This window comes from Stomoxys calcitrans, chromosome 4 (assembly GCF_963082655.1).
Source record: "Stomoxys calcitrans chromosome 4, idStoCalc2.1, whole genome shotgun sequence".
NCBI classification, from domain to species: Eukaryota; Metazoa; Arthropoda; class Insecta; order Diptera; family Muscidae; genus Stomoxys; species Stomoxys calcitrans.
In genome coordinates, this window is record NC_081555.1 from 163,124,094 (window position 1) to 163,138,249 (window position 14,156).

The 14,156-nt window shown below is 36.2% G+C and overlaps 1 protein-coding gene across 1 annotated transcript; it reads right to left on the reverse strand.

The window, feature by feature from the left end:
- Positions 1 to 790: 790 nt before the first annotated feature.
- On the reverse strand, positions 791 to 13,872 carry LOC106087664 (homeobox protein OTX1 B). The gene is made up of 3 exons (XM_013252793.2): positions 13,271 to 13,872; positions 3,734 to 3,984; positions 791 to 3,670 (listed from the first exon to the last, which is right to left on the reverse strand). Exons 1-3 carry the CDS (start codon positions 13,312 to 13,314, stop codon positions 2,580 to 2,582), a joined length of 1,386 nt encoding a protein of 461 aa, XP_013108247.2. The 5' UTR covers positions 13,315 to 13,872; the 3' UTR covers positions 791 to 2,579.
- Between the last annotated feature and the right edge of the window lie 284 nt (positions 13,873 to 14,156).

The window sequence follows — 14,156 nt, forward strand, 5'->3', positions numbered from 1 at the left end:
AATGGCATTCTGTCGAAGCACAGAACAAAAACTTTTGGTTCGATTTTCTCTCTAATGGTTTGATTTATTATGCATTGCAATTTGTTGACCTTTTGCAGTTTACCCAATTATATTTGCATTAGTTCTTGATTGAATTTTGAAATATTTAGATGAGGTTTTATAGTGTTTAACTGTAATATATGAAAAAAAGAATGACAGTGAACAATAACGGTGAGCTATCCCATCCCACCAATCATCCCAACAGGCCCTATCTATCTGTGCAATCCCGGAAGTGCCTTTAAGGAGGATGTCATTTATCACTGCCAGAAGTTATCCTTTCTCATTACAAGTTATTCTTTCTCATTACTTTTCTCAGCTTGGTTGTGCCTTTGGTATTCTTTAGTGATCCACGTATTCAAATGAGTATTGCGCCTTTGCTATTCTCCACCTTGTTTACTTGCATTGAGAGCTTCCAGCAATTGTTTTCGTAGCTTTGAATTCTACTATAGTTTGTGGCCATGCTACTTTAAAGGATATATCCAAGACCTACGTATTACAGTGAAATATTCGGCCATTGTAGTTATTTGACCATTATGTGTAAACGACCCCTTATTTTCAAATATTGGAAAAAGGTAGCATACTTTTAGGCATCACTTCTAAAAATCCCTTTTTGAATATAAATCTTCTGTGTTTGGTATATTTTCAATTTATATATATTTTCTAAACTTTTATTTCTTTAATATGTATATGTATTTATTATTTTATATTATTTAAGTTATGTTTATTTTGGTGCAAATTATTTATTTTAATTCTACAATAGACTAATTATTAATAAAATAATTTTTATTTTACAATAGTTTGTATTTAAATAGAATTGAATTTGTTTTTCTTTGAAAGGATTTCACTTTAAGCTGGAATTATATTACAAATTTAACTAATAGATCTGAAAATTAAACATTTAAGCAAAACAAGAGAAAAAAGAACGACTAACTTGGAGGAGGAGTAAAACCTTACACAACCTTTTGCCTTATAGATAATTGGAAAAAATTAGATTACAAAGTTCCTCATTTTGGGATTTTTTTTGGACGTTATATATATAGAAGACATATATTTTTGCTATAATAAAATTAGAAACTACAAATTGAGATAGGAAGGCAATATCAGCAATAGAAGGAGAAAACAAATTTTTCCAAGATAATTTAGGACCTCAATGGAGAAAGTTTAGAAGTCCAAAAATGGTATCGATATCAATCCTGAGACTGTTTAAGTCATAAGGCAGATATACGGAAAACCGGTTCTTTTTAAACTACACAGAAAAAAATAAAAATCAGTTCTAATGACGAAATTAATTGATCCAATTAATTTTTTAAATGAAACTGCTTCAATCACGAAATTGATAATAACAATCAGAGTTTTTGAAAAAGATGATTGAAAAACAAGTTATAGTCCGATTCGGACCATAAATGAATTGAATGAACATTGTAGAAGTCATTGTTTAATATTTCAGTTTATTCGGATGAGAATTGCGTCGTGTAGGGGCTTAAGAAGCAAAATCTGGAGATTGGTTTCTATGGGAGCTGTATCAAGCTATAGATCAATTCAGACCATATTGGCCACGTGTGTTGAAGGTCACGGGAGAAGCCGTTGTACGAAATTTCTGTCAAATAATATGAGAATTGCGTCCTCTAGAGGTTCATGAAGTCAAGATCCCAGATCGGTTTATAGGGCAACTATATTAAGCACAGATTTGAGCCTTACTTAGCACAGTTATTGGAAGTCGGATGAGTTTATATGGTAGCTAGTATTTTGAATTAAATTTTTAATTGAAGCAAGTAAAAATGTGCTAGGTTCGGCTGGGCAGAACCATGATGGATTCTGCTAAAATACGGGAGCTATTTCTGGCTATAGACCGATTTGGACCGTACTTGACACAATTGTTGAAAGTCAAAACACAATACTACACGCAAAATATCAGTCAAATCGGATAAAAATCGCGGCTTGCACGGGCTGAAGAAGTCAAATCGGGAGATCGGTTTATATGGAAGCTATACCATGTTCTTGACCGATTTGGACCGTACTTGGCATAGTTGCTTGATGTCATAACAGAACACCACATGCAAAAATTCAGCTAAATCTGACAAAAATTACGGCTTCCAGGGGCTCAAAAAGTATAATCGAGAGATTGGTTTATGTGCGAGCTATATCCAAATCTGAGCCGATATGGCCCATTAGCAATCCCCAACGACCGATATCAATATTAGGTATCTGTGCAAAATTTCAAGCGGCTAGCTTTACGCGTTCGACCGTTTTCATTATTTTGACAGACGGAAGGACGGACATGGCTAGATCAATTCAGAATGTCGAGACGATCAAGAATATATGTACTTTATGAATTTCTAGATCAATATTTTGAGGTGTTACAAACGGAATGTCTAGATAAGTATACCTCCAGCCTATGGTGGTGGGTATAAAAATGTTTGTGATATTTTTTTCTCTGTGTGTATGAATTATGGTTCCGTTTAAAAAACTTCTTCAAAAATATAATTGATTTTATCCATTTTGCTGATGCTACACGGGCCGTGGCAAACTATGTCCTCCCCTTAATATTTATCATCAACCAAATCATGAATGCCATCCACACTTATATTCAAAGATAAGGGTTTATCTAGCACCAGCAAAGGAGGTGATTTCGAATCCACCATGGTTGTTAGACCGAAGACGGGAAGATCAAAATTTAAAGAATTTAAATGTTGATGCAAAGACTCTGCTCCATTTAAATGCGAACTTGATTGCAAGTTCATATGATGGCCATGGCCATGATTCAGTATATAAGGATCTTGATCGGGAGAAGAATTGTCCAAATTAAACAGTGATGATGATGCATCGGCGGTTTGTTGATTATGAAGTGTTTGATGTAGCTGTTGCTCGAATTGCGAAGAGTTGTGGGTCAAAGCTTGTTCCAAACTCAAATGATGTGTCTCCCCCGAGGATTTATCATCCACATCATTGGCTTCGTCGCCCAGCGATAGTGTTTGATCCATATTCAATATGCATTCGGCCTTTAGTTGTTCAATGGTGTATTGGTCCACATTGAGGAATTTCATTTCATCATAGGTTGAGGCGGAAGTAGTTGTGTCCACTAAATCCAATGAGGTATTGAAACAATTGACAGCTATCAAGCCATGATCCTCCTCTCCATTGAGATTGTGATTGACATCGGTTTGTAGCTGCTGGCTGCTGTGCGATAGATGCTGCTGCGGATGATGGTGGTGATGTGATGCTGAATGCTGTTCCAGCTGATGATGGTGCAACTCCTTGATTAGTGATGAGGCGGACGAAGAGGTAGGTAATGCTGTTTCATAAACCATCTGGGAAGATGATGGTGATTTAGTAGATGTTGAAGGTAAATCATTCAAACCATTGTGGGTCATGTTAGTTGGCGGATAGGTAGACCATTCCATGGAGAGGCTGCCGCCTCTTTCCAGGCCCATATTATCAATGTTAAGGTTGAGAAATATATTGGGAGACATGCGAGAGGGTGTTGTTATGCCACCGCCACCATCTTCATTGCTGCCTTCACAAACATTGGAGCCACCGCCTCCGCCTGTGCCATCATTACTGAAAGGTGTCTTACTTTCATTGTCCAGGGAATTGGAAGATTGCGGAGGTGTATCAGGTAAAAGGGTGGAACCTGAAAAAGGAAATAAAAATATAATCAGAATCAAAGCCTTACGCGTATAATAGGCATACTCACCCAAAGATTGATCTAAAGGCGCCAATACACTGTCGTCATACGATTGAGCCGCAGCCAGATCTTCGCCATCCTTGAGATCCACCTTCTCCTGCTTGCGCCATTTGGCACGACGATTTTGAAACCAAACCTGCACTCGTGCCTCAGTAAGATCTATGCGAACGGCTAGCTCTTCTCGAAAAAATACATCAGGATAGTGGGTGCGTTGAAAAGCTCTTTCCAACTCCTGCAGTTGTACTGTGTTAAATGTGGTTCTGCAATGTAAAAAAAGGAGAAGCAAAATGATAAGCATAAGTAAAGTGGTGTAAAAATGCGTTGAAAAAATAATTATTATATTAAAAAAAATCGGGGAGATACATGCATTTTAAGTTATTGAGATTTTATTTAAATTTGTTGAAATTATTTCATTGATATATTTAAAATTTTTACAAACAAAACTATTTTATCAGCTAAATGGACCTGAAAGCGAGGGAGGAACTGACGTTGAAGAACGTCATGCATACCCCAAGGGCACAACCTGCATACATCAAGGACAGGTCGGAGGAGGCGGCGATAGATAAAAACTGGGTCACACCCAGATTCTCCCGTTGGCGTGACTGTACGTGGCAGAACTATCTCCGCAGGCTTCGGAGATAGTGGGGTCAAAAGTCGAGTGTCGAAGCGAACGACTCAGGAAGGGGTATTTTCGCCGATTCTTTCGAAACGAGTCAAAAACGAAATCATGTTGGATCTCGATAGGAAGACTGTGGAGATGGGTTAGGAGAAACAGTTTGAGAACGAACCCAGTAAAGACAGATATGGTCCTGTACACTAGAAGATGTAGGTTACCGATTTTAGATTCCCGGTATTAGCGGTACAAAGATTGGTGTTATCACTAACACGATTTATTGGATATACACGGCGATTGTGAAACTAGTGCTGACCTATGCAGCAATGGTATCGTGGAAGGCTGGGGAAGCGGGTACTCGCAACAGTTAGTTCCAGAAGGTGCAAATACTAGTCTGCATTTGAATCACGGGAATGTTAAAGTCTACAACGATTCAAAAAGACTTTAAGATGGAGTCAGGGACATGATTGGTACATGGTTTCATGGTAAAATCTTTGAAACTTCACTTTATTTATGTGGACAGTATGACGGCGCCGGTCGAAGTGCATGGCGATATGTTTAGAATCCCTCCTTTCGCCCACTCTTCTTTTTCTCACTAGGGAATCACAATAAGCCAGACAGGCCAACGAGTGAACTCACCTTGAACAGTTGGGTACCAGAGGACTGCAAGCGGGGTATTTTTCTGATTTACGGTATACTCTTAAAAAATGCAGTGTTAATATCTAGCACCACTGCAGTTTATGCAGTGTTATGCTGAGCACACTGATATGATTGGTGATCGTATTAATACTCGTCTTAATGCTTCACTTACCACCGCTTTTAACATCGTCTTTGTCATGGCGGTGTTATGAGAGAATGTAAAACCAGAATGGAAATCCGAAGACACCACATCAACAAAACAGATTGAGATTTTAACAAAGATATATTTTCATAATGCTAATATCAGGACTTGGCATTTTTTTAATAAAATGCAAAATTATATTTCAAAAGCTTTATTTTCGGCTTGAAGTACAATCAAAACATTGATGAATGGAACTCGTTCATATGCCCACCGCGGGCACGTTTGCATCCAAAAAAGGTGGTCTCACGCGAACAGCTGAAAACAGACCGCCCGGATGTTTGACGGTATTAAGATGTCAGATCTGTGTTTACATTTGCAGTAAACCACCCCATTTTGCACGTTCTCTTTGCTTGTGTTTCTCTTTCTCTGAATTTACCTGCATACGTACACACACAAGCGCAAGATTCTTTGGCTGTGTTGAGAACAATGTCATTTTTGAAATGACATCTTGATTACGGAATGGCTGGTTGCATCATGATTTGTGGTCGTTGTAGAAATGAGACCACCTTTGTTTTGCCATGGTTTGCAACTGCCAGTACATTGAACCTAATTTTTGATAGTTCGGCCACACATTTTAGCCGAAACGGTCGCTATTTTCCGTTCAATGTTGGCTCTGAGCTCCTCCAACGTCGTTCACTTGTTGACATAGACCAATGGCTTGACGTAGCGCCAAAGTAAATAGTCCTTAGGAGTCAAATCGCACAAACGAGGCAGGTTTCCCTATTTATTTAATTTCCTATTTATTTAAAACCCTTTATTTAATTTCGTCCTAGATTACTAATTTTAATCATTTTATGGGATTTTTTTCAAACTTTTTATGTTAAAAAAAATTGCGGTGTTTGAGTTGTTTTTGGCTAACATCAAGATTAGTATTTGTGGTGGTAGTTTAATCTTAGGCGTTACTCGTTTCCTTCAAAGCGGTAGATACACATCAGCACCACCGCAAAATTATTTGTGCCTTTGTACAAGACGTTTGCGTTGGCTGGAATTAAAAGGTTGCGTTAATGCAAAATGACAAGTATTTTCGCGGTGCATCGCAAATGCGATACTCTGCTGCAGATCACTGGTGGGTACCCATTCAACCTAAACCATTAAAAATAATTTGTAAAAAATTGCACAGAGATATCGGAGAATAGGACTAGCGATTCTGTAAATACATGATTTCGGTGTGAAATTTGTTCAAACTTCAAATTTAATTAGCTGACACGAAAACGGAACTTAGTTACGGTCAACAGTCTATCGGTAATCATTTGCATGTGTATTCATTTATTGTTTTATTTGGCTTGTTTTATTTGCCAGTCTAGCGGATTCGCTAGCTTATGGATAAATAAAACGCTCTTCCCGCTTAATGATTTGTACTTTAAAGTTGGCACCACTGACACAGATTCGAAATAATTAAATATCAACAAAATAAATCATTTTAATTTTAAATAAAGTTTCTCGGTGTTCATAAATGTGATTTTATTAAAATCCTAAGCAATTTTGCCATTCCAGAACGTTTTATCATTGAATTAGTATGTTTTGTTCTTCATCATTTAGTTTTGTCATTCAAATTGAATGATGACACCATATGTTTTATTAAACGGCGATAGTAAGCGGTGATAAGATTAGTAGCTTAGCTAATCGGGGATAGAATACTATTCCATACAAACTAAGCGAGAAAATCCGCTTAATGGGTAAATAAAACACCCCTAAAGTATGCGAACAACCAGTAACCATTTGTGAAAATTTGCACAAATTTTTGAGTACACGAACACACTTATTATCATTAACTGTGATCAAAACGTAACTTCACATTATAAAAAAAAATTAAGGAGATATATGCATTTTAAGTTACTTGATATTTAGGGAAATCTGCATTATTATCTTTTAAGCTCACCACCATAGAATAAAATGCGTTTTTAGCATGTCATTTCAATGGTTTCGAGTCAAAATATTGTTCAGAGACACCAACAACTTAATATGCCATTTTTAAGTTGATCTTGCAAGCTCCGTCCTTCCGTCTGTCCAAATCACGTAAGTCCAGTCCTTCTCATAACAGTTCATGTGGATGCCTTTCCAACTTCTTGCAGTTTGACTGTCGTAAGTCTGGTTCTTTGGCAAAGTGGCCAGAAAAGGGAGACAAAATAAGAATGACACATTAAAAATAAGAAGTGTAGGTTGGATTGTTGGTTGGCTCTTATTTTGTTGTCATTGATTTTTGTTTTGTTTTTGTTATCGTCGTTGTTGTCATGTCTGCTACACATTGTTAGTCTTTAGTTGTTTGAAACACAAGCTCACCTCTGGCAAAGGTGTCAACACTCACCCCATAGGAAAACTAAAATTGGCCGACAATATCCGGTAACAAATGTATGTTATGTTACTTAAGTACATACGTACATATGTATGCTATGTGCCTGTATACATAAGCATATAAATACCCGATATTTATTCATGGTATAGGTAAATATATGTATATGTAATATATACAGGGTGGCTGATGAATATTGCTACAATGATGAATATTGCTACATTTTTTTTTCGGTGTATGGAATACATTTTTCTTTTATTCATGTTAAATTAAATTATTAAATTAATTATTAAATTATTATTAATTAAATTAATTAATTAATTAATTAAATTAATTATTAAATTATTATTATTAAATAGAAAAAAAGTTATTACATTTTTTTTTGGTAGCGGCTTTCATCAGCCACCCTGTACATACCTATATTTGTATATAAATAAATACCTGTCAATATGCGTGATGCAATTTTGTTTTGCCATGTATTGAATCTTTGTTTCTAAAACATTTGCATGAGTCAGGTGCAAAGCAATGTAGACAAATGGATAACTACTACGCACATTTATGTTAACGATAAGTTAATCCAAGCCGCATATAAAATGATAATTTTAGGAAATTATTGGGTTGCCCAAAAAGTAATTGCGGATTTTTCATATAGTCGGCGTTGACAAATTTTTTCACAGCTTGTGACTCTGTAATTGCATTCTTTCTTCTGTCAGTTATCAGCTGTTACTTTTAGCTTACTTTAGAAAAAAAGTGTAAAAAAAGTATATTTGAATAAAGTTCATTCTAAGTTTTATTAAAAACGCATTTACTTTCTCTTAAATAAATCCGCAATTACTTTTTGGGCAACCCATTATATAACAAATCATAGGGATTTCTTGTTGCTTTTACTTGTATTTTGTCATATTTGCGATTTCAAAAAGTCAAGTCCATCCGTTTTAACTCGTAGAAGTGGGATAAATATTCCTTAGTCCCTTATATCCATAGCGCATTTCTATATATTCTCGTGTATTCAACATTATTAAGATCGCACTCCGATTCCGTTTGGAAACACTTATACTTATTATATGTACTCTTCGCAATATGTAAAAGATGGGGAAGTTTAAAAAAAAACAGACAAATTCATGAAATCTGCAAATGTTGACAATGGCTGAGCCTCAAATGGCCCATCCGCTTAGTCCAATTTTGGCATACTCTTTCCAACATTTCGGCCGGTATCTCACTAATAAATGTTTCAATGTTGTCTTCCAATGCGTCAATTGAAGCGGGCTTGTCTGTATAAACATGAGCTTTAACATAGCCCCACAAAAGATAGTCTAAACGCGTTAAATCGCACGATCTTGGTAGCCAAATGACCGGCCCCGAACGTGAAATAAAATGTTCACCGGGAGTATCCCGCACATTTAAGAATGTTTTTGAAGGTTTTTTTGAGAGCTTTCTAGAAAAATCGGACCATAACTGCGCTTTTGCCAGCCCGAACAAGCTTTTGTAGGGCCGAGCGCTCTAGGGCCCTGAAATTTTGCACATAAGCTGGATATACCATCTTTATCAATTTGCCAGATAAAGGTGTCTTTAAAAAACCAAAAATAAATTCTGCCCGAATTCTACGAACATCCCCTTTTGGGGAAAGATGCTGTTAAGTGCAAACAATTGTATTTATGAGTTTAGGGGACATGTGGAGTAAAAAAAACATGTGCCCAATTGGGGGATCTGGGCTTTAGAAAATTTGAACTCGGAGGTTTTTCCATTTTTTTAATAAAAAATTGCCTATTTTGAAGTACATATAGCACCCACATAAGTTGACATATCTTGTTTACTTAAAAATCACCTACAAAATGTCCTCTTTATAAACAAAGAAGAACAAATAATGTATTTAATTAAGTTTTTTCAATAAAGACTACTACTACCAAATTTCCCATGAACGTTCCATGAAGGAACAGGGGATACTTCTCTAATATCAATATCAATGATTGAAATTTTAAGCTCAATGATAAGGGGCCTCCTTTATTATGTCGAGTCCAAACGGCATGCCGCATAGCGACACCACTTGGTAGAGAAGTTTTAACATGGCAGGATACCTTACAAATGAAGCCAGCATTAGTAAGGGGATAACCACCGCTGAAAATTTGTTTGATGTTCACGCCTGAATTTGAACCCTGGCGTTTGGTGTCATAGGCGGGCATGCTAACCTCTGCGCCACGTGGCCTCCTCCAATAAAGACCAATCAATGATTTTTTTTTAAATTAAAAAATAACATGTTCTTTTTTGACTCTCAAACTTTATAACTTTTAACTGAATAATCAGATGTGGACACTTTTTTCAGCACAGTCGTAGTAAATTTTGTCACAAATCCAAATCATTTATAAAAATGAAAATCGGACAACAAACCGGTTCACAAATTGCAAAATACAAAGCCAATCTCGTCCAAAATTTCAACATATAAAAATTAAAACTCCTATAACCCCAAAACCGGTGGAGATATTGTACACCACAAGCAGACTTTTTTATAGGGATTTTTGAGCACTTTCTAGCAAAAAGAATTTTGAAAATCGGACCACAAATGAAGATTTGGCAGCCTGAACAATTTTTCGAAATGCCGAGGTGACTAAAATTAGGGGTCTGACAAGAGGCGCACGGACAACCCACACCCAGAAAAATTAGTCTGCTGATATTAAATTTAAAATTTTAAACTTTTGAATAAATCCATTAAAAATTTTTGAACTTCGAAACAAGAATTTAGGCATTTGTTATATTTTAGTAAAAACAATTGGCAATTTAGGTCGTTCATAAATAAAAATAAATACATTAAAGAGTTTGTTCGTTAGTAAATATAAATAAATATATTAAAGAATAGTAGTTATTTTGTCCGCTGTTATCAAAATTCGATCAAAACTTAGGAAATTATTGAAAATTATAAAAAATTTCAAGTGACTTGCTTGTAAAATTGAAAAATAAGAAAGAATATAAAATTTCTTGAAATATTTATGAGATTTTTGAGCTTTTTTTAATTTTTTAAAATTTGAAAACAGTTGGAAATGTTTGCTGTTTTAGCAAAAAATTACTACTGTCCCATTTTCAACAGACTTTCTGCTGTTTCAGCAAACATTTTTGTTGTTTTTACTAAGAAATTTCTATGAGTGTAGGGCTTTGAAATTCTCCTTAACACCACACCTCTAACCATTTCAAATTTCAAAGAGATATCTCTACCCATAGGATGGGGGTGTACTAATTTCGTCATTCTGTTTGTAACTACTCGAAATATTCGTCTAAGGTATATATATTCTTGATCGTCGCGACATTTAATGTCGATCTAGCCATGTCCATCCGCCCGTCCATCCGTCTGTCTGTCGAAAGCACGCTAACTTCCGAAGGAGTAAAGCTAACCGCTTGAAATTTTGCACAAATACTTCTTATTAGTGTAGGTCGGTATTGAAAATGGGCCATATCGGTCCATGTTTTGATATAGCTGCCATATAAACCGATCTCGGGTCTTGATTTCTTGAGCCTCTAGAGTGTGTAATTCTTATCCGATTGGAATGAAATTTTGCACGGCGTGTTTTGTTATGATATCCAACAATTGTGCCAAGTATGGTTCAAATCGGTTCATAACCTGATATAGCTGCCATATAAACCGATCTTGGGTCTTGACTTCTTGAGCTTCTAGAGGGCGCAATTCCTATCCGATATGGCTGAAATTTTGCATGACGTATTTTATTCTTACTTCCAACAACTATGTCAAATAAGGTTGAAATGGGTTCATAATCTGATATAGCTGCCAAATAAACCGATCTGGGATCTTGACTTCTTAAGCCACTAGAGGTCGCAATTATTATCCGATTTGCCTGAAATTTTGTACGACGGATCCTCTCATGACATTCAACATTCGTGCTTATTATCGTCTGAATCGGTCTATAGTCTGATACAGCTCCCATATAAATCAATCTCTCTATTTTACTTCTTGAGCCCCCAAAGGGCTCAATTGTTATTTGAATTGGCTGACATTTTACACATATAATTTAATTGTGGTCCAAACCGGACCATATCTTGATATCGCTCTAATAGCAGAGCAAATCTTTTCTTATATCCTTTTTTGCCTAAGAAGAAATGCCGGGAAAAGAACTCGACAATTGCGACCCATGGTGGAGGGTATATAAGATTCGGGCCGGGCGAACTTAGCACGCTTTTACTTGTTTACTAGTTATACCCGCCACCGTAAGATAGGGAGTATATTCATTTAGTCATTCCGTTTGCAACACAACGAAATATCAATTTCCGACCCCACAAAGTATATATATTTCTGATCGTCGTAAAATTCTAAGACGATTTAACGATGTCCGTGTGTCTGTCCGTCCGTCTGTTGTAATCACTCTTAAGCCTTAAAAAATTGAGATATTGAGCTGAAATTTTCCACTTTCTTTTACGTCTTTTACGTCTTTTTTATGCACGCTGGTTACGTTCTTGAACGGGCGAAATCGGACCATATTTGGATATAGCTGCTATATAGACCGATCTGCCGATAAAGGGTCTAATGCCCATAAATGCTTTAATTTTTATCTGATTTCGCTGAAATTTGAAACAGTGAGTAGCTTAAGGCTTCCCGGCTACTGACCCAAATATGATTCAGATCAGACAGTATTTAGATATAGCTTCAATATATACCGATCTGCAGATAAAGGGTCTGAAGCCCATAAAAGCTTTAGTTATTACCCGATGTCTTTGAAATTTGAAACAGTGGGTAAGTTTAAGCCTCCCGACATCTGACCTATATATGGTTCAGATCGGACTTTATAGCTGCCATATAGACCGACCTCCCGATAAAGGGTCTGAAGCCCGTAAAAGTTGGGTTTTTTAACCGATTTCGCTAAAATTTGAAGCAGTGAGTAATTTTACACCTCCCAACATAGAACCCAAATATGGTTCAGATCGGACTATATTTAGATATAGCTGCCATATTGACCGATGTCCCGATAGAGGGTCTGAAGCCCATAAAATCTTAGTTTTTTTAACAGATTTCGCTGAAATTTGAAACAGTGAGTTATTTTACGCCTTCCAACATAGGACCCAAATATGGTCCAGATCGGACTATATATAGATAAAGCTGCCATATTGACCGATCTCCCGATAAAGGGTCTAAAGCTCATAAATGCTTTATTTATTACCCGATTTTGCTGTATTTTGAAACAGTGGGTTGTTTTGAGCCTCCCGATATCCGAGCTTAATGTGGTTGAGGTCGGACTATATTTATATATAGCTGCCATATAGACCGATCTGCCGATAAAGGGTCTAAAGCCCATAAAAGCTTCATTTTCTATCCGATTTTGCTGAAGTTTGAAACAGTGGGTAGTTATAGGTCTCCCGCCATCTGACCCAAATATGGTTTGGATCGGACTATATTTAGATATAGCTGTCATAAAGACCGATATGCCGATTATAACCCGATTATGTTGAAATTTTATATACAAAATTCAACAGTGACTTATATTTATTAGTCCACTCAATGTCCGCGCCGAAGTCGGTTGCATAAGATATCCAATTTTCACCGGATTGTGACGAAAGGGGTTTTTCATATATACGCGAGGTGGTAGGTATCCAAAGTTCGGCCCGGCCGAACTTAATGCCTTTTTACTTTTTTTCGATTTTCTCCCACTGTGTGTCGGCATGTGTTATCGTCAACCGATCGTCATAATTCGTATTTTGCTTATTGGGATCAAAGAAAAAGTTTAAGATCTTTTAGAGACTCCATAGAAGGGTGAGTGAGGAATGTGAGTGACAAGTGACAACCACTTTTAAAGTTGCCCAACTTACCTATAACGCCTCTGCTTCCTTTTCATTGTTGTGCCTTTTTCCATTCAAAATGTTATGGTTATAATGAACTAACTAATGTTAAATATTCTTATCTACTACTTTAGACTAGGCAAGTAAGTTGGATGGGGTTTCCTTATTGCAAAATTTTTTATTAGTACGTGTGCAGCTCCATTTTTTTTTTTTACTTTTTTTTTGCTATTTTTTTTTACTTTTGAATAATTTTGCAATGATATTTGTTTTTTGTTTTTGTTGTAGTGTGGTGTGTGTGTTACACTAAAGAGGTGGAAATTTTGTTTCGCATCTACATTTCTAAGGTTTCAGTGTGAAAAACGTTAGGCTAAGGATTTTCTTCACTTGGCCATAACAAGAAAAACGTTATGAATTTTTTAAATCGATTCTAAAATTGTTGCCATGAAAAAGTGCTGTCAGCAAACATCAAAAACTTTTCCAAGGGCAGTTTGTTTTTTTTATCTCTGATTTTTGATATTTTGAGGTGAATTTTGAATTTGACCGTTTGTTGGATTTGCACTTGTTTTTTTTTTTATTGTTGTTAGTTCGATTTGTTTTCTGTGGTTTCGGAAAATTCTCAGTTGCACCGTCCACAGCACCGACCAGACTAAATTAGGGAATTCTTGAGTTTCTTTAAAAGCCATCGGTCATCTCTGCCTTCTCTATGGTTATTTTACTATTTTTTCTACTATAGCTTGGTGTTGTTTTTTCGTCTATTCCAACTGTTCATGTTTAACGTTCGCAGTTCGCATTAGAGAAGCCTTAGGAATTAGTTTTTCACTATTCTATGGATTTTTATTTTGTAAGTGCCCTGTTGTTGTTGTACACTTTTCTTTCCTTTATTTCTATCCAAAAGTACAATAGACCATGTGGGTAG